Source organism: Herpailurus yagouaroundi, unplaced genomic scaffold (genome assembly GCF_014898765.1).
Source record: "Herpailurus yagouaroundi ecotype Mexico unplaced genomic scaffold, PumYag 202, whole genome shotgun sequence".
Taxonomy (NCBI): domain Eukaryota; kingdom Metazoa; phylum Chordata; class Mammalia; order Carnivora; family Felidae; genus Herpailurus; species Herpailurus yagouaroundi.
Window position 1 is genome coordinate 7,754,685 of NW_024412433.1, and position 25,182 is coordinate 7,779,866.

The 25,182-nt window shown below is 41.1% G+C and overlaps 1 protein-coding gene across 5 annotated transcripts in view; it reads right to left on the minus strand.

Annotated features, from left to right (window-relative positions):
• Positions 1-25,182, minus strand: part of DIS3L2 (DIS3 like 3'-5' exoribonuclease 2) — a 354,030-nt gene that overhangs the window by 170,966 nt on the left and 157,882 nt on the right. For all 5 annotated transcript variants that reach the window (XM_040450689.1, XM_040450690.1, XM_040450687.1 and 2 more), the window contains 2 exons: positions 21,229-21,476; positions 2,137-2,310 (listed from right to left, as the gene is read on the minus strand). In XM_040450689.1, coding sequence (XP_040306623.1) covers positions 2,137-2,310; positions 21,229-21,476 — 422 coding nt within the window. The remainder of the gene's footprint in view (positions 1-2,136; positions 2,311-21,228; positions 21,477-25,182) is intronic.

Genomic DNA, 25,182 nt, shown 5'->3' on the forward strand with positions numbered 1-25,182 from the left:
TGCTCTGTCTCTCTCTATCCCAAAAATAAATAAACGTTGAAAAAAAAAAAAAAAAGTAATTCGAGGGGCGCCTGGGTGGCGCAGTCGGTTAAGCGTCCGACTTCAGCCAGGTCACGATCTCGCGGTCCGTGAGTTCGAGCCCTGCGTCGGGCTCTGGGCTGATGGCTCAGAGCCTGGAGCCTGTTTCCGATTCTGTGTCTCCCTCTCTCTCTGCCCCTCGCCCGTTCATGCTCTGTCTCTCTCTGTCCCAAAAATAAAATAAACGTTGAAAAAAAAATTAAAATAAAATAAAATAAAATAAAAAGTAATTCGAAAAATGGAGCAATTTACAAATTGAAGTAAAATACTGCCTCCCTACCCCCAGCTATTCCACCGAGTCCACACATGATAATCACCGTCAACAGTTCAATGTATTTCCTTCCAGACCTTTTTCTGTGCATATATACTTTTATATGTGCAGATACATGTATGCATGTGTATACACGCACATTTGGAGAGCATTTTTATATGATATATTTGGCAAGATATTATGGTCATCCTTTTAGGACAGTCCACATGGATCTAGCTCTTGACGGCGGCTTCTGGAATGCTACCTTGCTGACATGACACAGGTTATTTAACCATTCCTTTGTTGAGGGACATTGGAAGTGTCACTTTTACAACGGAGCAGCAATGAACATTCTTATACATCTATCCTTGTACACTTCTTTGGGTAGGATGGATTCCTGGAAGTCAAGTTTTTGGGTGAAAGGGTAGGTACATTTCAAATGTTGATAGTTACTGTGGAATGGCTACACTGACCTATAGCACAAACAATAAAGTTCAGGCATTCATTCTCAGTAAAATTTTTTTTATGGATTCCTAGGTTTAGGAAAAGATCTCAGAAAACAAGCCCCTCAATTTGTATATGAGAAAACGAAGGTTCAGAGAGGGTAAGGTTTGGGCCCAAGATCTAAAGCCCAGGATGAGATAACTGACCAGCAGGAGTTCTGTGAGTGGTGGTCACAGCTGAAAGCCAGGACAGTAACTTCAGTTAAGTGACATCAAATATAAAGTGTGTTCCACCAATAAGTAGGAAAGGGGACTGTCATCTCCTTTTCCTTGCTTACGCTTGGCAAGAAAAAAAAAAAGGCAGTAAATTCCTAAAAGATACAACAGCAAGAGGGGGCAGAGAAGGAGGATTCTCAAACTAGGTGGAGTAACGGGCACTGAGCGCGAAGGGATCATAAGTTCAGCCGCAAGAGGCGAGCAAGTGTGGTGGAAACGACTCTGACATGGGATGACCTTAGCGAAAAACCTTCCACAGCCTCAGTGGGTTGTACGAAAAGTTTCTTGGTTCTAAATATCTCCATGTGGCATCCAAAATGAATGCCAGTACTGAAACCAAATTCTGAAGAGAAATATCAGAAAAGAACTAACATCCCACAATGAAGAAACATCTTCAAAGAAGATGTTGTTATAAAAATACCACAAAAGTACTTTCCAACAAATTCCAGACCTAAAAGTAAAGCTTTAAAATGAAGCTCCAAGCACAGAAGCTTTGAATCCTTTGCTCTGTGCCTGAAGAGGCCCATGTGAAGGAAGGTACTTCTGACCAGATAACACTGTCTTTATTCAACCAGACCTATGGGGCATAACAAGGAGAAAAAAAGATGGCAATTGTATCTTTTGAAATTAGAATGGTCTAGAAGAGAGGTGGGCATACTTTTTCTCCAAGGGGCCAGAGAGCCCTTTGCCCACCATATGGTCTCTATTGCAACTATTCAACCTAATGTTGTAGTACAAAAAGATAGCCATAGAAAAAAATATAACCAAGTAAGCATGGTTGTGTTCCAATACAACTTAATGGATGCTAAAATTTGAATTTCATATAGTTTTCATTAAGGATTCTTTTCATTTTGACTTTTTCCAATCACTTAAAAATACAAAAACCATTCTTAGCTCTTGGGCTGTACATAAACAGGCAGTGATTTAGTGCACCATAATTTGCCAATATTTGGTACAGAGCACTTAATTCTCAATAGAACTGAACTTGAATGTTGGTAGAAAGATGGAAATATCTGAGCCTCGTCCCTAAGAAGTTAAATTTGAAGTTAGGTAGAAACGTGTTGCTCTTAAAGAGCTTCAGATATTTACCTTAAATCTCTTCTCTTGCCGAATTCCTCTGGTGGGATTGTCCAGGGCAGACCTTGAGGGAGACAGTCTAGAACTTCTGAAGAAAAATCAGAGAAATCCACACCATACTCTGTTAGTATTCCTTCTGTTTCAGGCTCAATTTCACCAGCCTGCCCAAGACTCTTAGCCAGATGCCTGTGGACAGGACAGAGAGGAACAACTATGTTAGTGAATAAATGGACCATAGGCATCATTTATTCTCTAAAAGAGAAGGTAGTAGGAAATCTTCAAAACCTCCTGTCCGAATTTCCCCAGCAAGAACACCATCACCAGTGAGTAGGGGGCCAAGGAGAAGAGACAGTGATACTCTTGTCCTGTTAAATCCCTGTCTACAGTATAATTTTAACTTTCTTTGGGAATTCTGATGCGGGGAGTTGGGCCAGCTGGCCTTTCTTGGGCCTCTTGCAATTGTTTTTCATGAAAAAGTCAAATTGATATCGGTAAAAGCCTTTTGTCAATTCCTTCTCTTGCAAACACCTTTAGAGACAATTCTGATCAGCTCAGTTTACTGTTAAGTCATTAGTTTCATAGCACCTACACATTAAGTCATGCTCACTAGATTGAATCTGACACTTACATATTTTTCACAATTCTAATTTTTACCTTAATACATTAAATATTTTCATCTGAACATACAAGTAATATATGTTCACTGTAGAGAAGTTAGAAAATACAGAAATGCACCAAGAAGAAAGTTAAAATTATCTATAATCTGGTCATTTGGCAAACCACCATTCACATTTTGGGATGTTGGTCTATTAAAAGTAAGATTGCATTTAATAGGCTAGTTCTGATGCTATGGGTAGGGTTCCACCCTTTAGAAGGCAAATATCACTCTTCATCTGTGGGTCATATAAAACAAAACTGATAGTGCTCAATTCTCCTAAGTATTGGCATGCTATGTTCAGACTATAAGCCTTAAGTTAGGTGTTGAATAGGAGATAGTCTTCCTGTAAGGAGTTTAGATCTGGCATTAGGGCTGTCTCTGGAGCCATTCAATTTCTTTGAAGAAGATTCTGTATCCTTTGTAAGGGTAGATGCCTGGCTGTCAGAGCTCTTAAGTGCACAGTGGTAGAGGGAGAGACTGGGGATGCGGTGGCCTCATATGCAGACTTCTAATGAATTCCCATCTTCAGGCTTGCTACTGGAACTGGGCAGTGGTGGCAGCAGGGAAGCCTGCCACGTGCCAGCCAAGAGAAGCCAGCCCATAGTTGGCACACACAACTGCCCACCAGCATAGGTTCGAGGCAGCCTGCAGGTTGCCTGTGGGCTGCTCACATATAACATAGGCTCAGACCAGTGCTATGTTCTCCGACTTAGGCGGTGATCTCCCAGAAAGCATACCAAAAAGTCAAAGGCAGCAAAAATATGAGGGAAAAAATACAGAAAGCTGTCAGGAAGATTCATAAATATTTGGAAATTAAACAACCAGTGGGCTAAAAAAAAAAATCAGAAAATATTTCAAAATGAATAAAACACAATATGTCAATATTTGTGAAAAGCAGCTAAAGCATTACTTTGAGGGAAATTTATGTTTTAAATAAATGCTCATATTAGAAAAGAAGAAATGTGTCAAATCAGTGATCTAAGCTTCTATCCGAAAAAATTGAAAAAAGAAAAGCAAGTAAGATCCCAGGTAAGCAGAAGGAAGAAAATAATTAAGAAATAAGGATCACTGGACAGAAAATGAAGAATAAAGAAAACCAATAAAATCAAAAGTTGATTCTTTGAAAAGAGAATAAAATAGGTAAGTTTCTAGTGAGGCTAATCAAGAATAAGAAGTTACCAGAATCAGGAATGAGAGAGGAAACATCATTATAGATCCTGCAAGCATTAAGAGGATAAGAGAATTATGAATGGCTTTAAGCCAATACATTCAACAACTTGCATGGAATGGATAAATTCCTTGAAAGACACAAACTGCCTAAGATTATTCAAACCGAAACCAATATCTGAATAGTCCTATATCTATTTTAAAAACTGAATTCATAGTTTAAAACCTTCCTACAAAGAAAACTCCACGCCCAGATAGCTTCACTGGCAAATGCCGCCATGTACAGCATTAAGAAAGAATTAATACCAATTCCATACAAACTATTTCAGAATACAGACAAGGGTGGAACACTTTCCAACTGGTTTAATGAAGCCAGCATTACCTTGAAACCAAAATCAGACAAAGGATTCATGAGGTCAATATCCCTCGTGAACACAGACTGAAAATTCTTATGAAATGTTAGCAGACAGAAATAGCAATACAGTTGACCCTTGAACAATGAGGTTGAACTGTGTGGGTCTACTTACCAGAGATTTTTTTCAGTGGGTAAATACAGTATTGTAAATGTATTTTCCCTTCCTTATGATTTTCTTAACATTTTCTTTTCTCTAGCTTACTTTGTTGTAGGACTAGAGTATAAAATACACATAACATACAAAATATGTGTTAATTGGCCGTTTATGTTATCGGTAAGGCTTCCACTCAATAGTAGACTATTAGTAGTCAAATTTGGAAAAAGTCAAAAGTTATATACAGATTTTCAACTGTGTGAGAGTTCAGTGCCACTATCCCTGCATTGTTCAAGGGTTAACTGTATATAAAAAGGATAATACATCATGACCAAGTAAAGGTTTAAATATGTATGTATTTTTAATATTTATTTATTTTGAAAGAGAGAGAACACACAAGCAGGGCAGGGGCAGAGAGAGAGAGAGAGAGAGAGAGAGAGAGAGAGAGAGAATCCCAAGCAGGCTCTACATTATCAGTGCACAGTCCAATGTAGGGCTCAAACTCACGAACTGTGAGATCATGACCTGAGCTGACATTGAGAGTTCGATGCTTAACCAACTGAGCCACCCAGGCACCCTGATGACCAAGTGAAGATTTAAAGATTTGTCCAACATTCAAAAATCAATATAATTTACCATATTAGCAAAAAATGAGAAAAATATACAATCATTTTGATAGATGCAGAAAAAGCATTGGACAAAATTCAACATACATTCATGATCAAAACTCTGAATAAATGAGTAATGAACAGGAAATCCTCAACTTGATTAATGGCCCCTATGAAAACTCTAGAGCTAATAGCAAAACTTAATGGTGACATACTAAATGCTTTCCTCTGGGCCAGGAAGACAACAAGGATGTTAACTCTCACCAATATTATTAAACATGGTATTGGAGGTCCCACTGAGTGCCATAATGCAAGAAAAGGAAAGAAAAAGCATACAAATCAGAAAAGAAGGCTTCTACATGACATGTAAATGGGCCAAAGAACTACAGTTTCCATTAAAGAAATGACTAGTCTGCTACATAATGCCAGGCCTTTATAGAAGACCCCTCTCATTCTATGAAAACCAGAGGCCAGCACGCTGTGTATGATTTAGACTCTGCCATAACTCATGACTTTGAATGTGGAGAGAATGACACAAAAACCAAGAGATGCTTAAGATTCATTCGTGGCAGCTGGATGGTTTCCAGTGATAGCAGTGGTAGTAGCAGTGTCCAGTGGCAATGTTGTTCTGAGAAAGCACTGGTAGGAACCATTGGCATTGTGGCCAAACTAATCCTGATAAAAGATGATGATTGGACTTCTTGTCCTTGGCTCTCCAGATGTGCCTTTGTTCTCACCTACAATTTTCTTAAATATTCAAGATTCTTACTAATTTCTGTGGGTGGCGCCTGGGTGGCTCAATCGGTGAAGCGTCCTACTCTTGATCTCAGCTCACGTCTTGAGCTCAGGGTCATAAGTGTAAGCCCCACAGTGGGCACGAAGCCTATTTAAAGAAAAAAAAAAAAAGGAGGGGGGGGTACCTGGGTGGCTCAATCAGTTAAATGTCCAACTTCAGCCTGGGTCATGATCTCACGGTTCATGAGTTCGAGCCTGCATCAGGCTCTGTACTGACAGCTCAGAGCCTGGACCTGCTTCAGATTCTTTGTCTCCCTCTCTCTCTCTGTCCATCCCCTGCTCACACTCTGTCTCTGTCTCAAAAATAAACATTAAAAAAAAAAAAAAAAAAGAATCTAGACATGGGGCTCTTGGCTGGCTCAGTCAATTGAGGATGGAACATTTGATTTTAGGGTTGTCAGTTTAAGCCTCACATTGGGTGTAGAGCTTACTTAAAAATAAACAAAAGGTTCTATACAGTTAAAGACTCAAGTCTCATTAATTTTCAAAATGACTACATTATTACCTGTGTTCACTAGAATGAAATTCCTACTGAGGATTTAAGGAATCTGTTGTCACTGCCTTTGAAGTTTGAAGGACATTTTGGAAATTAATGGGACCTGAGTTACTTCCAACCCATCTATTATTCTCATAGGTTCCTGAGGTTCTGTTTTCTACATTCATCTCCTAAAACTAATGCCTTTATCTGTCTGGGTTCTTGGTTGCAAGCACAAGAAACTAACTGAATGGAAAAGGAACTTATTGAAAAGAAATCAAGGAGCTCACAGAAAGTGAGAGGCTTGAAGAACCTGAAAAAGGGATGTAAGCAAAGAGTTACATGGTCAGCCTCTAAGTCCTTGATTCCAGGCTAAGCTGAAAACTCAGGGACTTCCTATGTATATCAAACAGGTATTTTGTTTTTGTTTTATTTATTTATTATTTATTTATTTATTATTTGAGAAGGAGACAGCATGAGCAGAGGAGGGGCAGAGACAGGAGAGGACAGAGGATCTGAAGTGGGCTCTGCATGGACAGCAGAGAGCCCAATGTGGGGCTCGAACTCATGAACTGCGAGATCATGACCTGAGCTGAAGGCAGACACTTAACCGACTGAGCCACCCAGGTGCCCCTCAAACAAGTATTTTGAATCTCTTGCAGCTGCCAGGATAAGTACGGGGCGGGGGCGGGGGGTTCAAAGGGCAGTAAATTATTACATCATTAAATTCAGGGTCTCACGGAGTCTCTCATGTGAAATGTGGGGGTACTAATCACAAAGAATAAGACTTAGAGAACCAGACACTCTTTTTCTACACACACACACACACACACACACACACACACTATTATATAGGAGGATGCAGAAAGGTCTGAGGACCTTGGATGCCTAGTTCCAACTGACCTTCCATTGTCATGAATCATAAGTGGACTATGATAGGGTTATATCCATTCTAAGGGTTGGTCTCTGAAAAGAGAGTAGAGCAGAAACTTCCTCCCTGTAAGCAGAACTTCAAGCAATATATCCATGGTCTACTTTGGCTGAAGAAACATGGCCTGATGAGCAGTTGCTACAAGTTTAGCAGATCACAGGGAGCTGAAAGAAGACAGACTGGAGTACTGGTGACAAGAACATCTGGGGAAGAGACATGGGTATGAAATGGGCCTACTGAAATGAACCCAGAGTATGACTGTTTGTGTTCCATAAGAATGCTCAGCAAAAGACTTCCACTGTGGAAGCAGGACGATTTGTCCCGAGAATGTCAACCAACCTCCTTCCCCAACCACTGCAGTGTTTGCTCAATGGGAATACAAACAAGGTACAAAGCAGCAGAAAATTAGCTCCACAGCATAAACTTCCTCTCACTAATGAGGACCTGACTACCACACCTGCAGGATGCCAGTATGCCAGCAGCAACCAGCTCTGAGCCTCTGATTCAGAACCACAGCAAGAAGACCCACCAACTACTTGATAGCAGATTGAGTTTGTTGAGCTCTTCTGTGATAGAGAGGGCAGTTACTTCTCTCCACTGAAAGAAACACTAACTCTGGGTTTGGGTTTGCTACCTTCATTTGGTCCACCCATCTTGCTTATAGAAACGCAACCCACAGATTTACCAAATTATCTTTTAAACTATTATATTACTCAACACTGTACGTAATTGAGGATTTAGTCTTCCAGAAGTAGCAAAGCTCACTGAATTCACGGATTAGAATGGTGTAATAGCATACTAATGAACTAAATTGGAAGGCAACATCTTATGAGGCTGGACTGCTATCCTCTAGGATATAATGTTGCTCTTAGTATCCTAGAGTCAAGCACATGGTCTGGGAACCAAGAGGGCATGGGAGGAGTTGGGACTTTCAATATCATATTTAAGACCCATTCCCAATAATACTCACCTCTACAACTGAAAGATTTTAATATTGCTAGGGCTATAGTCATGATTCCTCTGAATTGGAAGCTAGACTCCCAATTGATAAAACAAGGCACAAAGTATACTACCCATTTCCTGGGGGAAAAAAAACATATTTGCAATTCAAGCCAGTTGAGGGATGACTCAGAAGTAAAGATTCAAGAGCGGTGAGTAATAATACAGAGAAGTTAACCACAGATTATGTTGAGACATGAAATTGCCAATATATTTGACCATTTACCCATAAAACACAATTTCAAATGATTCTACCCTAATGTATCACAAATCACATAAAATAATTAATTACACAAAATCAGATAGCATAGTTTCTGGGGATGTATAAACAATGAGGTAGATCATACGGAGAATGCAGAGAATGAAACTAGTGTGAAAAGAAACACATTCTTCTATGTAGTGAAAGCATCAGTAACAGTCTCTGTGAGGCAGACTTAAAACACACTGGCCACCCTACTCTTAGCTGGTGATTTTAGAATGGCCAAAAATTATTATCTTATGCCTGAAGTGGGAAAGGGTCTAAACATTTGAACAAAAGACATTTTATAATATCCAACTTTTAAAATATAGTACTAAAATCTGGGAAGACACCATTATTTAAAGATGGGAAGGAGGGGCGCCTGGGTGGCGCAGTCGGTTAAGCGTCCGACTTCAGCCAGGTCACGATCTCGCGGTCCGTGAGTTCGAGCCCCGCGTCGGGCTCTGGGCTGATGGCTCAGAGCCTGGAGCCTGTTTCCAGTTCTGTGTCTCCCTCTCTCTCTGCCCCTCCCCCGTTCATGCTCTGTCTCTCTCTGTCCCAAAAAAATAAATAAAAATGTTAAAAAAAATAAATAAATAAAGATGGGAAGGAGACATCCCAGACATTTCATTAAAAAAATACTGCATGTCGGGGCGCCTGGGTGGCGCAGTCGGTTAAGCGTCCGACTTCAGCCAGGTCACGATCTCGCGGTCCGTGAGTTCGAGTCCCGCATCTGGAAGACTTCTGGGCTGATGGCTCAGAGCCTGGAGCCTGTTCCCGATTCTGTGTCTCCCTCTCTCTCTGCCCCTCCCCCGTTCATGCTCTGTCTCTCTCTATCCCAAAAATAAATAAACGTTGAAAAAAAATAAAAAAAAAATACTGCATGTCAACAGGAAGAAAGAAACAAGATAAAGAAATGGCAGAAGAAGAAAAAAAAACATATTCTGTAAGTATGTGGACACAGAAATTGGTATCTCGACCAAAGATATTCACAAGAATATATCACCACTATAAGGAAAGAGCTCAAAGATGCAAGTGCATATTAAAAACATTAATTTTACAAAAGGAAATAAAAACCTAGTGCTTTAGACCTAGGAAATAAGTAGAGAAGAAAAATAAAACCACTCCAAAATGAAGGTCATTTAAAAAAATTTTAAGTTTATTTTTGAGACAAGAGAGACAGAGCACGAGGAGGGGGAGGGGCAGAGAGAGAGGGAGACACAGGATCTGAAGGAGGCTCCAGGCTCTGAGCTGTCAGCACAGAGCCTGACGCTGGGCTCGACCCACGAACCGTGAGATCGTGACCTGAGCCAAAGTCAGTTGCTTAACCGATGGAGCCACCCAGGCGCCCCAAGTGAAGGTCATTTTTGATGGAGGTACCTAAGGAAGGAGGTAACTAATGAAGACTAACTCTGAAAAAAAATAAGGTTCATTGAGAAAAAGCTTGAGAGAAGTGAGGAAGATGAAATTGGAAAGTACAAAGAGTGTTTTAAAAGATTACAGAGAAAACAGACAGATATGAAAGGCAGATGAAGGAGATCCAACTTTGGAATAAGGGGTATTCCTCAAGGAACTAGATATATGGAATAGAAAACATTTTCCATGCCATTAAGACAACTTTCCCGAAATAAAAGAAATTTCACATGGAGAAAGTATATGCCATGTCTCAGGTAAAACTAATACAGAAAATCACCACTGAAACATAGCCTAGTGAAGCCTACTGGACTTTGAAGATGAAGATTTCTAAGTGCAAGAACTCGAAGAATATAGTTCTCATAAACCTGTCCTGAAAAACTACTAGATGAAGAACTATGGCCTACCAAGAAATGAAGACATTTCCCCAAAAGACTAGCGCTGAGTACTGAATCCACCTCTGTGGGGGTGGGGCAGTGAAAAAGAAGGAGGACAAAAGTAAGCTGGTAAAGATGGACTTAATATTAATTGTCAGAACAAGTCATATCACTCACTGAATGTTAACTGAAATTTAATGAAGAAAAATAGTAGTCTTTTATTTAGTTTTATTGGTGCTTTCTGTTCTGGCAAAAATTTTTCACTAGACTCTATTTTGAATCCAAAGAATCTTGACTTGTTTACCAAAATTACAATACGGCTCGTAAAGACAAAATTATATTTTGGTTATAGCTTCCAAATGTAATCAATGACTCCGAGTTTCTATTAGTAGTAATTAACATTTATTTTACTAAGTTCCAAAGAACATTTCTCAAGTACCTTATTTAAATAAATTTATTATAGATTTTCACCGGAGATAGAATTGACAGCGCCATAGCCAGGATAGCCTGCAGGAGATAAAAATCTAACCAGTCAGCATGCTGAAAGACCTCAAGCATTTGGCTTTAGATGTCCCAGAAAAAATCTTACGCTATTTTACTCGTAAATTCTGCTGCCACCCTAAAAACCAGAATACCTTGGGATCTAAACAGAAGCATGACCTACTAGGGAACTGACTTCTATACATTGCCTATTTGTCTTACAGAAGGGTTTGCTTTCATTTTTTAATTTTGGTGTAAATTTTACTTAAAATGAATACTGCAAGTAAAATTCCCTTCCATATATTATAGTTCCAATATTATAGCTTTCTAGGTAGTTTCTGTCTTTATGGTCTTAAAAGATCGCAACAGCTGCTTTTGGACAACTATGATTCAAAGTTGCATCAAAATGTCTGGCCAATTCTCTTAAAAACCACACTTGAGGTTTTTAAACCACACTTAAAAACCACTACTCTGCATTAAAATATGTCCTTCAAAGGGTGACTGGGTGGCTCGGTTGGTTAAGCTCAGGTCATGATCTTGCAGTTCATGGGTTTGGGCCCATGTAGGGCTCTGTGCTGACAACCCAGAGCCTGGAGCCTGCTTTGGATTCTCCTTGCTTTCTGTTCCTCTCCCACTCATGCTCTGTCTCTCAAAAATAAACAAAAAAATTTTTTGTAAATGTCCTTCAAAAATAACGTTGAAACTCATAGCCAAGAGGACCATAAGGAGACATGATAACAAATAAATGTGTAAGTATCCTAGAACAGAAAAAGGACATTCAATTTTTAAAACTCCAGGATTTCTGAGTACAAGTATGGATGTCAGTTAATAATGTTATCAGCACTGGTTCATTAGTTGTAACAAATGTACCATACTAATATGTTACAAATAGGGGAAACTAGGTCCAGGGTTACATAAGAACTATAAGAACTGGGGTGCCTGGTTGGCTCAGTTGGTTGAGCGACCGACTTCGGCTCAGGTCATGATCTCGCGGTTCATGAGTTCGAGCCCTGCGTCAGGCTCTGTGCTGACAGCTCAGAGCCTAGAGCCTGCTTCAGATTCTGTGTCTCCCCCTCTTTCTGCCCCTCCGCTGCTCACACTCTGTGTCTGTCTCTCAATAATAAATAAACGTTAAAAAAATTAAAAAAAAAGAACTATAAGAACAAAAGAAATGTACAAAGATATAGTATAATTTAACTATGTAAAAACATTTATGAGAAGATTGATGGGGAATAGCTAAAAATGGCATTAATTATTTTAGAAAGGGAGGATTATGAATGACTTTTTTCTCATTTTCTAAACTTCCTTTAATATTTTAACTTTTTTTTAATTTAAAAAGTATAGGAACATTTATTACAATCTAATAAAAACCTGTGATGCCCAGTGCTGGTTGCCCACTCAACATTCATTTCCCTCTTCCTCCTTTTTAACAGAAACCTAACCTTTTTCATATAGGGAACATCTCATTTTCAGCTCCAGAAGCAGATCTTCATTATTCTAATGAAATCAGGATGTGGTTCCACTGGAGACTGTTCTCAATATCATGGTTGGTGGATAGGATCTCCCCCTTCCCTGCTGTATGTGATCTAGAAAGCATGTAGTCTGACCATACTGACAGCTGTCTTCACTACCGTGAAGAACCTTCTACTAGACCACTGAAGACAACAAAGGGGAACCTGACAACATCACAAAGTCACTGACTATACTGGGCCCTGGAGCCTGCAACAACCTCTGGATTCCCACTTCTGTAAAATAATATGTTCCCTTAACGTTTAAATCATTTCAGGTCAAGGTTTTCCACCACCTGGTGGTAAAACCATCCTAACTAATATAAAGTATTTTAAAATATCTTTCATGAGAAGCAAACTTCTCCTTCTCTTCCTTCATTCTGAAACAAAAAAATGTTAACACACTTATTATAAAAAACAAAGTCTCAGGACTGTTCACATTGGTTCTAGAGCATAAAAATACTATAAGTTGCTCCTTCCTTAAGCAATGTATTTCTATCTTAAAGGCACTCCCTTTATGGCTTCCATGTTGAAGCAGGCCCACAAAACATAAACCGAGTTCATTTCAACTTCATGGAATATAGCAGCAAGGCCAGGAAGCCACCCTGTCCTCCAGAGCAAATCTCTCTCCTCAATGCTATCACTGTCCTTTGTTATATCTCCTTTCTGGCACATGCCACTTTCTAACTGTATCACAGTGCTTTAGGTATATCTCTACTTACCAGCAGATGAAAAGGGTCATCCTAAAGAGAATAAACATTATTTCTGTATCTTACTCTGAGTCTTAATCATCTTAGGTGCCTAACAGATGATGGTTTAGTGAATAAAATAAACGAATTAATGCTTTAGGGCCTGGAAAAAGGGCATCTACTCCTCCTTGAAACTCCAAAGGGAAAGTAAGAAAACTGAAGATAGTAAAAACAAACAAATAAAACCCAAAGACATGTATTTAGGTATTTTGAGTCCTTTAATAACTAGCTGCCGCATTAGCAAAATCATTAATACTATCCTTTAAAAAACATCAGGAAAAATTAAAAAATGCCTGCTACTATTACTTTCATTCAAAATTGCACTTTCATCACTTATTACTGTGGAAAATATCTTCTCTCCAATTGTAAGTTGCCAGTTTAGGAAGATAAGAAAAGGAAATAAAAGTTATAGGGATTAGAATGGAAGAAACTTGTCATTACTCACCAATGATGTGATTACCTGCTTAGAAATTCCAAAGGAAACTATGTCCAAACTATTAGAATTAATAACAGGATTTAGCAAGTGGCTGGATACAGCATTAATATACAAAAGTTAATTATAATTCTATACACCAGAACCAAAAAGTTGGAAAATGCAGTTTGAAAATGCAAAAAGTTGAAAAACGTTCAGAACTTAACATTAATAACATGAAAAAACACGTCATAAACTGTTGAGAAGATATTTTCCCTACCAGTAACTGTTAAAAAGATTACTTCCTAGAATGTTTTTTAGCTCCACATTAATCAAACAACAGCCCAATAAAAAAAATGCTAAATAAAATGAGTGGGTGAAAGTTTAATTGGATAGTCTCAAAAAAATCTTCTCCCAAATACAATAAATTACAAGGGAAAAAAAGTATGTTATTCTGGCAGGTACTTCCTTGGCCAAGAGATCAAGGTTAACATCACCAGTAATACATACTGACATGTACTCCCTGATGTGACACACACTGCCTTTGTGAGGTCTTTCCCAACAATGCTTAATCTCAGTCTACTCATGAGAAAACATCAGACCAGCCAAACTGAAAAACATTCTACAAAATCAAAAGTGTGAAGCCATGAAAGACAAGGCTGACAATTGTCATAAACTGGAACAACTACAGCAATAGCACAACTAACTGCAATGTAGGATTCTGGACCAGTTTCTCAAACTGGAAAGGATGTTAGTGGAAAAATTTGTAAGATATGAATAAGTTCTATACTTTAAGTATACCAATGTTACTAATCATACCAATGTTAATTTCTTAGTTTTCATAAATATTTTATGGTACTGTAAGGTGCTAACATAAGGAGAAGCTGGGTAAAAGTCTATAGGAACTCTGTACCATTTTTGCAATTTCTATAAATTTATCCAAACAAAAAATTACCTGTGAAAAAAATATAAAAAATACAAGGACATTTTCTAGAAGAGAAAACATAATGATCATAAAAATAGGAAAAGATGCTCAATCTCATTAGTAATTTGGAAAATATAAATTAAGATCATCAGATACCATTTTATACCCACTTGAATGGCAAAAATGGAAGAATCTAGCTATATCCAGTGTTGGTAAGAATGTGAAGAAACAGAAACTCATACTAGTAGAACTAAAAATGGGCACGGCCGCTTTGGAAAATGGTTCAGCTACAAAGTCGTTAAGTTTAACATGCACATGGGTGTGATGTGGTCATTTTACTCTTAAATAGAGTCTAGAGAAACTTTAGTTGGTAAGCACTGATATGTTCATAGGAGCATTATTTCTGCCATGACCTGAGTCAAAGTCACACACTTAACTGAGCCACCCAGGAGGCCCTCATTAGAGTAATTTATAAGGATTACCACCTCAATACTTCTCACTCACCAGGCTCCTCCACAAATACTATTCCCATTCACAATCAATGATATTACAACTGCGTCCTACTGTAAAATTAATCGGGACAGTGCTGAAACAATATTCCTAACTTCCTGTAGTTAATAGGTGGGGGTTATGTGTGCACGTAAGAATTTTATATAAAGCAGCATTAGGCCCAGGTCATGTTCAAGTGAAAAACTTATTGAAGTAAGGGACCAGCTATAGATATAAGAAATTAAGCAAGAAAGTCTCTCAAATTGGCCTCTTTGCCTTAAAGAAAATAGGGACACTGAACAGTCCACGTTAGTGTTCTAAACCATTCATCGTCCTTTCTCTATCACACATTCTTATAGAGTTTGAGCCTTAAAACTAGGCCACACACAGGAGGCCAAGCCAGACAGTCTTGTAGTGATTATCCCTCAAATAAATGCTCTCGTGCGTGCTGGCCCATGTTGGAAACTCCATGCAAACAGGTACAACGATATCAGATCCCTGAGAACCTTCAAGTGGAGCACAAATATCAGCTAGACCTGAGCCCAGAAGTTCAGTAACAGCACACAGAAAGGAAAGTGTGGCAAATACACCATGTCTTTGGCTGTATATGTTACGTATTATTTTCTAAAATCAGGAGAACAGACATTATTTTCCATTTTTCTGGCTCATCAACATGACACAGGAGAAAACATCAAGTAAGGAATGGGGACTTTAGGAACGTGGGCAGGTCAGTGAAAAGACAACGGAATGTGGAAAAGAAGAAAGGCTCGAAAATACCCCATGATTTTAGGGAAGACCCTGAAGCTGGAGACTGAAGAGCCAAATGTCAATGTGAAGGGAGCAAAGAGGAGGATGCAAGCATTTAAGGACTTTAAGAGAAGGCTCACGGTAGCTAAGGTTCTCTCCTACCTGAAAATAGTATTTTCGAGAAGAGGCACTAGCAGTTGAGGATGAAGCTGACAACCACGAAGAAGTGTTAATGACTGCACACAGCGCGAGGGAAAGAACAATTTGGCACCAAAGCCTGGCTCAGAACCACTGTCGTCCTCCACCCCTTTTGCCTCTGCTCAGCTCTGACCAGGATGCTCTCGATGTTGAAGACCCAGCTTTTTCCAAAGATGGTCCTTCCAGGCCACCAGGTGGAGCCCAACAGTCACACACACAAAAAAGAGCCCCTTCCTCAGCCTGATTTGCGTTTTGTCTCTCAGCCAGGGCAAGTGATACTGTGCCCCCACCCTGGAAAGGACTTAGATAAAGTCTAAGTTTCAAGTTCACAGGATTATATAACTCAGCCTCTTCTTCAGAAGAGTCTTCAGATAAAGAACATACTCTTGATCAGGTGAAGTACTCCTTTCGCACAGAGGGAAAGATTAGACGGAGCTATTTTTCAATTTGCTACTCTTGTAGGCTATGCCTCAATGAAACTAATTTCTCCTGTTTTTTTTCTACCAACCTAGTTACTATCTCACTCTCCTACTAAATACAATTTAGTATAATTTAACGACCATCCCCCTAATTTAGATCTACCTTATAAGAAATTCAGTATCTGTCAAACTGAATGGAATGTTAAAGGATATTTGTTTCCAACAGTCCACAAATATATATTTCTAATTGGTAACTGGCACTTTACTGGTCAAAGCTGGGAGATGAAGATACCAGAACAGATCACCCGTCCCCCGACCAACCACTTCCTCCTCTTCCACATGTGTCATCAATCAGAACTTCCCTTTCCCTCCCTTCATCTCACCCAGCCACTCTCTCCAATGGAAGCTGCTGTCCTTCACTCTCATTAAAATGAACAGCACCGTGACTCCTTCTCAATTCCTCTATTTCAATAGCCTCCCATTAAACCTAGACAATCCCAAGTTCAACCCTAAATCTCTCAAGCCTGCTATACCTGCACTGACCTATTTATTTTTTCTCCTCCCTTAAAGCTACCAAAGTTTGCTAGAGCAAATAACATAAACATGTCTGTTTGCTCTAGGTCAGTTCAAGTTATATATCTTCATTTAGTCTAAAGTGCTGCCACGAAACACTACCACGTTCCTCACAGTAGCTGCTCTACAACTTTTCCATTTTCTTCAAGATTTACCCTTAAATATTCAAGAAGAAGAACCATAACAAATCTAGAAGAGAGTGACCACAGTATCTCCATGCTATGACATCCTGGAAGGGAAGGCTGTGATTATAAACTCTAGACTTTAGGACAGGAGATTTCACAAAGGTCTGAGAAAATATAGGCATGAATTCCACTGCAGGACTTTCTAAAGGGAAAGATGATTTAAGAGGGTTGGGAAGCTCTTAAAACTGTAAATCTGATTACATAATTACAGATCATTCCAGCGAGGAAGCCACTGTGGCTTTTTAAGTATCTTGGACAAAAGCCTAGTACTAAATAGGAAAAGTATTAAATATGTTGTGATGCATAACAAAAAGCAGTGATCCCTCAAAGCCAGCAAGGGTTCACTAAGAACGATTACCTTCAGGTTTTTGCTAGCATTATAGGATGAAGAGTACAGAAAATGTGACAGGTGTGTTGTACAGAAGTAAACAAGGCTGAACTGAGATATCTCGTGACAGTTCTGGGAACAAGATGAAAAATAACTTTCTAACACCCAAAGGTCTCCAGTACCGTAATAGTCTTTGGGCTGTCCATCACAGGAGGCACCAAAGTGGCACGAGGGGTGCCAGAGAAGCAATGCTTACCCGGAAGGGGGCACCAAGATTGATGGCCTCCTTAAGGCCATTGAACCAGCCAGCAAATGTTCACTGAGTATCCTTGTCCTAAAGGAACTCATGGCCAAGTAAATAACTTTCATAAGCAATTACAATACAAACAGGCCAGAGTGATAATAACAGTAGTTTTACAGACTATGGGAGCACCCAGGAGGGAGGAATCAGGGAACATTTTTCAAGTAGACAATGGAGTTAAGTTTAAAAGTGGAGTATTTCACTAAACAAATAGCAGGGAGAGGAGAAAGCCACTGCTGGGAAAGGAAGTGTGGTGTGTAAGAGTCTGGAGCTACGAACACACACAGCCAGCCTGGGAAACAGCAAGCAATGAGGCATAAGAGAAGGGCATGGTAGGAGCTGAACCTGCCCGCAGTACACTGTGGTTCAACACCATTGTCATCTCCCCAACGACACTCAAGTCAGAGGTCTGCAAGTTCATCCACAGTTCTGTCCTTCTCATTCATGCCCCATTTCTAATTGGTGAGCACATCTAGGGGATTTCACCTCCCTTATCTCCCCTGAATCTTGTCACTCTTTTTGCTTCCTTCACTGCAACCCATTTACTCCAGGTTCTCCCCGTCTCCTCTCTGTTAATATGATAGATTGTGAGGACTGCTTGCCTTCAGTCATGTCCCCTCCTGTCTACTCCAGACTCTCAGGCAGAGTGATCTTCCAGCAAAGGGGCTTCCGTTCTCTCAGGAACAATCCTAGATTTCTCCCTTCACCCACCTCCTCTAAACTTCCCGAAAACGACTTTATTCCTATATTCGACTTCATACGATAATTAGAGGTCAAAGAGACAGGCCATTCAATCTGTTTGCTTTATCCACACTTGTTCCCAGAGACTCAAGTCCCACACAGTCCCTACCAATTGGGCGGTGGGCCATGGGACCTTGGACCACTACCTCTGGTTAAAACTACTGATCAGGGCAAATACCTGTCTCAGGCTAGACCGATAAGATTTTTCTACCCTAGAAATTCTGTATCGTGACCTAGACTTCAGTATGTGACCTGCAGAGGACTGGCAGTACCACTGGGGGCTGTGTAGGCTACTGACAGGTAGCCGGCTGCTGTGTAGAGAGAGGCAGAACAATCCAGCTCACATGCAGACAGGGGTACAGAAAAGATGCCATGTGGTGGTGGGACTTGTCAGGGTCGTTGAGAGAGCAGCTGTGATTCCTCTGCCACCTTGTGAGTTCTGAGATCCTCATGAGGCCTGCCTCCATTTCCTGCCCTTGGTTTTAGGAGAACCACCAGTTTCTCATACTAATTTCCACTTTTATTTAAATTAGCTCAAGGAGGATTCCATTTCTTAGAGTCAAATTAATCCTATGACACTTATGTACAGTCCCTCTGCGTTAGGCTATTGTTTCTTTGAATAAAAAAAACCATACCCTGTTTACCGTTGTATTTCTCACACAGTGACTTACACACAGTTGATCAACACCTGTCTCCTGAACTGAATTTAACTGCAGAAGAAGTAAATGACTTTGGACTTAAATAATGGGTAGCAATTACACAGACAGAAGAAGTTCAAAACTTTTACGAGCAGAGTGCAGGGGCAGGGAAGAAATTCAGAGGGAAGCCACTTTGGCTAAGCTCAGTTTTCAGGCATAGTTTCTGGGGAAGTTAACCACAAACACTCACATCCATGGCAAGTACTACCTTCACACTCCTGGTCAAAACCTGGCAAAGATGAGAGAGGAAACCCAGGCAGTCCTAGCACAGCATGTTCTGATTGGGAAGCCTTGACCTTAGTTCCTAAAGATCAGTAGTGACAGCCAGAGCGAAATGGCAAAGGTGGGACCCCCACCAGGCCCAACAGCTGCGGCCCGCACCCCTCAGGAGAGACACGGCATCTGAGGACTATATCATGAAAACCTACCACATTTTCTTGCTTTCTTAAGATAAGTTCTCTCTTCTTCACAAAGATCTTAAAAGGCATATTTACAAAATGGCAAATTCTAACGTCTTTATACTAAGTGTTCCATCTAAGTATATTTTTATTTTGAGAAGTACATGATTAATATATGGCTATTATTTTAAAATGGTCTTTCTTTACATTCAGCAAATATTCTTGCTGCTTCAAAGGCTTGACTCCTTTTTCAATTGTAATTTACCCACAAGAGTTCTTGATGAAGTAATGGCTCAGCTGTGAAAAAGGAACCTGTAAGACCATTCCAGCAATAAGAGAAACTCACATCATAAAGATTTCTTGACTACACCCATACAACTCGATAACTAAGGAAGTAGTCCAATCAAGTATACACAATGGGATATGACAGAAAGGCAGATAAAAGACAAGGCTGGATTTCCTGCTGTGATGGGAAGTCTTCCCTTTTCGCTGCCAGGCAGAGTGCAGCCGGCACAATCAACAGGGGCCAGGTGGCGCAGACATTATCAGGCCATTTGGAGTTGATGGTGAGAAACTGGCAAGCCTCAGAGAAGGGCTAGTTAGGACTCAAGGGGTTGACGTCACTTCTGGATAATGAGTTAGGCATAAAAATGATATTGCGATCACTCCACTTAAGAGGAAGAAAAGCAAAGAAAAGAAAGTACAATTGTTTCTGAGTGGCCCTGAGATCATATTATATCACTGAAAAAGTGGCACAGGACAGTATCTCTTAAATGGCATGGGGTGTGACACACGGATTTGATTTGGCTTCCTTTGCTAGGCATAAGAGGCTAAGGATAGAACAGATCCAATGAAAGTGGTACATTGTGGCCATGCCTTCAGTGTTGGCCCTCATAACCACAGGACACTCCCAGAAGGGCCAGTCCCGTACAAGTCAGATGACTAACAAGCAAGTCACCAAACTGGCTTAAAAGTAAGTGTGAGAACAAACTTTTCTAGCTTGTACACCTTTATTTTTATTTTGTGTGAAGCATAAACCAGGCTCCATCCATAATAAAGGGATAAAAATATAGCTAAAATTTATCATTGTTTTTCTTTCAAAATGAATACAGTTGTAAGAAAACAGGTACTGCATTTGATCAAACAGCTGGGTCCAGCAGTTTCTTCAGATCAGAACTGTTCAATTGGCTACCCATGATGATCTCTGACTACATAATCTACATTTAAGTTAGATTGGCTCCTGACAGCTTCCATGAAAATAGGGTACCCTTTCCTACTTACGGTCAGGTAATTTAGTTCTTAATGCCCTAAGTAAAACCTCCTTAGGATCAATACCAAAAAGCACATCATTAAAATACACCTTCATGTTTATAATTTAAAGCATGGAAGACTGGGGGCCTCTGAAATGCCTGGAATTTTGCATATTTTAACACTAGCGTCTAAAAGGAGGAGTCTGGTTGCTTGATGCAATAAATTCTTTGGAGTTCACAGGTACAAACAGGATTCATGACATAATAGGAAACAAGGAGAAGCTCAGAATGTGCTTATATTTTATGCCCCAAACCAAAAATAAAGTGACTGCCTGGCAATTCAAGGAACCTACAGGTGACCGGTCAAGGGGGTAGCTAAGAGCAATTTCTGAAAAACTCGGACCCAAATATGTCAAGTAGCCATGTTTTAATCAAGAAATAATAATTAAAATACACAAAAAAAGTTTACCAAAAGGCTACCTAAACCGACTTCCATCTGGGATCTGTGGTTTTTCTTGCCAAAGGTCACCTACCCCAGGGCAAAATTGCTGTCCTCCTTCCAGTCCACGATGCGGCAGATGAACAGTGTGTTGGCATAATCTTTAGGCCGGGTCACAAAGTCCTGGGGACAATCCTTGAGAGGCACATAAATTCTAGGCACTCGGTGGTCCGAGGGAGAAAACAGGGCATATTTCCTAAACAGTTCACTGTTCTTATCAGCCAAGAGTTTGAGAAAGCCCGTTGCTGCTCGGGAATGTTTTTTGTCCAAGATGTAAACCACCTGAAAACACCAAAGATAGAGTCAAATGTTGTTTATCTACAGCACTGGATAACAGCTGGGAGAAGTCAGCAGGATATTATTTGGTCAACTAGCTGGGCCTGCAGTTTTTCTAGGTCCAAATGAAGTGCTGCTTGCTGAGGCTCCGTGACTTAAGTAATCCAGGTTTAAGCTGCAACAACTTAAGGGTCCAGTGAGCATATTTATCCAATGAAAACTGTGCAACACAAGGATGAATTAGATGGAAGTGTTTTTATAACTGACACCTACGTCTCAAGGACATTCGGAAGACTCCAGAAGGGAAGTATGGCTTCAAGTATCTGCTCTGCATTACATTTTCCCCACGTGAACACAGCAGTTACTTTTTATTTTTTTTTTAATTTTTTTTTCAACGTTTTATTTATTTTTGGGACAGAGAGAGACAGAGCATGAACGGGGGAGGGGCAGAGAGAGAGGGAGACACAGAATCGGAAACAGGCTCCAGGCTCTGAGCCATCAGCCCAGAGCCTGACGTGGGGCTCGAACTCACGGACCGCGAGATCGTGACCTGGCTGAAGTCGGACGCTTAACCGACTGCGCCACCCAGGCGCCCCAGCAGTTGCTTTTTAAAAATGTTACTGAATATAAACAAGGAACTGGTCTTTAGTATGCCTTTTGAAGCTGAAAACCTTTAAACCTTCCTTCTTTCCAACATTAAACCCACTCTCTCATTTCACCAGGCAAAGACTCAGGCTACCACATCACTACAAGGACAGACTATTTCCACCAAGAGAGAAGCATTCTTGAAGAAAGCAAATCCCCTCACCCTCACCCACCCTGGGACGTTCTTCTTCCTGAAGCGTTCCCTCCACCCCCCACGGACATTCCGCGCTTTGACCCCATTCACGGAAGTATTCGCCAGCGTTCCACTTTGACCCCGGAGCACAGGTTCGGACAGCTGTTGAGCCGGCTGCTGCCCTTGTTCATGTCTCAGACTCCGTAAGGGCATTCAGCCTGTCCAGGGAGAACCTCCAGCCAGTCAGTGTGCCTCTCCTCTGCCCCAGGCACACCTGGCTGCCGCCCCACAAGGCACCTGTCCTCTCGTCCAGTCTCAGTCCCACAATAGGCTCTACATTCTCCTGACTCTTCCTTCCCCCTTGGAAAACACCATTCTGTTTTGAACAAGCTCTTGTGCCCCTGTCAAGAGTCCTTGACCTGGTCCTCGCGTGTGCTTCTCTGTCACAAGGACTCTGTCTGTCCCAGGCCCTTTGGACAAAGGTTGCTCCTTCTCCACACACAGTCCCTCAATGAGGCATCTTTGTTTTCCTGTGCTGCACAGTCACACCCAGACCATTTACTTTTCTTGCCTCGTGCATACACCTGCATCCTTTGATGGTTCAGGCTGTCCCCTTCTTGTTACTGTCATCCATGGACCTCCTAGTCACTCTGCAACACCTGGCCTACATTTCCAGGTGAATGACTCAGCCAAGATCTACCTTGTCCTTACAGCCCCCGTATTTCTTCAATGCTGGTGGCCTTCCCTTCCATTTGATTTTAGCAACTCATCCTCATGGCCTCAGCATCCTCTGGGACTGATCCAGTCCTGACGGTCTCAGACTGACCTGCATCCGGTTCCCTTATTCTTCTGTGCCCCTCCATGACTTCTTCACCACATCAAGACCACTAGCGCCTTAACCCTAGCCTGTTGTCTGTGTCTGTTTGCTACTTCTTAGGCCTGAATCCCTTCCTACCTCTGAGGGACACACCACGTTCTGTCACTTCTGGTCCTCCTCACCGTCGTGAGATGCCTCACCCCTCTTGCCCTTTCCACTGCACCCACCCTAAGAAATCCTCAATTCTGAGACAGTTCAGCCACTGCTCTTCTCTACTTCAACACAAGCTACCGAGTCCGTCAAGACAGAATTACAATGACACAGATGGATACCATTACACACTCAGGTTATACAATTGTTGCTCTAATCTCAAAATCTCTAGTATTTTTTACCTGTTCCCTGTCAGCACAATCTACAAGCCCCACTCTCTTGGTGATCCTCTCCTTCTAGGACTCCAATTATTTGAACGCTGAAACTATTGTATTGCCCCACAACTTCCTGAAGCTCTGTTCATTTGTTTCAGCCTATTTTCTTTCCATCCAGATTGGGTAAATTTTACTGATCTGTTCCCAAGTTAACTCATTTTATGCTGAATCACCTCTACTCTCCTACTGAGTTCATCCTAAAAGTATTTTATTTCTGTCTGTATCTTTTAGTTTTATAATTTCCAACTTGGTTCTTTTTTTTTATAACTTCTACTTCTTTGCTGAGATTTTCTATTTTCTCATTTGTTTCAAGAGAATTTCTAATGTTTGAAGCATTTGTTTCAAGAGAATTTCTAATTGTTTTTTGACTGATTTAAAATCACTGTCAGATAACAGTAACATCTCACTGTTGGCATCAGTTGTCTCTCTTCAGGCACGTGACAATGTCCTAGTTCTTGGTATAATGAATGATTTTCTATTGTATCCTGGACCTTTTGGATATTATAAAAGGAGATTCAAGGTCTTATTTAAATCTTTTAGAAGGCAGGCCACTGTGTCTAGATGTAGCACATGGGGCCTGGACTACTCTTGTGGGCTGTAGTTCCAATGATAATTTAATTTTCAGAGACTGCAATTCTCTTTTTATTCTTCTCCTTTTTCTTTTTTTGAGAGAAAAAGAGATGCAGAGTCAGAGGGAGTGAGTATCTTAAGCAGGCTCCACGCCCAGCACGGAGCCTGACGCAGGGATCAATCCCACGACCATGATCACCTGAGCTGAAATCAAGAGTGAGATGCTTAAGCGACTGAGCCACCCAGGCGTCCCTTTGCAGTACTATTTTGGTATGTTTCGTTGGCATGGAACCAGTGGGGCTCCGGCAGGTCTCTGCTGGTATTGCCTGAGGGCACGGAAAGAACTTCCTCGGGGCTGGCCACCTGGACTCTCTAATATGGATTAAGAACAAATCCCAATCTGTGTCCGTGCAGAGACAAAGAAACTTCCCACTTAACGATTTTTGTTGTGGTAGGACCCCCTTTACCAGTGCCGCCTGACCACCCAGTGTCCCTGGGTAGGAAAGTGGCGTCTCAGACCCATGAGATAAATGAGGATAAAGGTTTCCTGGACCACACACCTGCTGCGGCAGGATCTCCTTTAATGGTTCTCCAGCCATCTGCTACCCCGGGATGGGGGGCAGGGAGGAGGGAAACCTCAGGCCCAAAGAGACAAAGAGGCTTCCGGGGCTGGGCCACTTCTTTGGCAGAACCCCCATGCCAGAGCCACCCAATGTGCGGTGTCTCTTGGTCTTCTTGGGAGAGAAGTCTCAGGTGTGGCAGGGAAGGGGGGCCTTTGTCCTGGCCACTTATTGTCAGCAAGGCTCCCACTCAATCCCTCTTAAAGGTACTGTCAGGACCGCCTGGTGTTGCTGGAGGGACTCCTGCTAGATCTGAGTGAGGAGCGAGTCTGCCTGGGCCACCTTCTGTTGCCAAGTTAGATCCAGAAACACTGGGCCCAGTGTCCTTCTGTTGGTGGAGGGGTTGTAAAGTTCTCTGCTGCCATGTTGTTCTCTAGTCTTTGAGGCCCTAACTAGCCTGCCTTCCTCTCTTCACCTTTCAGAATTCATCTATGGTTGCCTCTCATTATTTGCCAGGGTTTATAGTTACACTAGTGGGAAAGAGCAAGGAAAAACAAGTCTA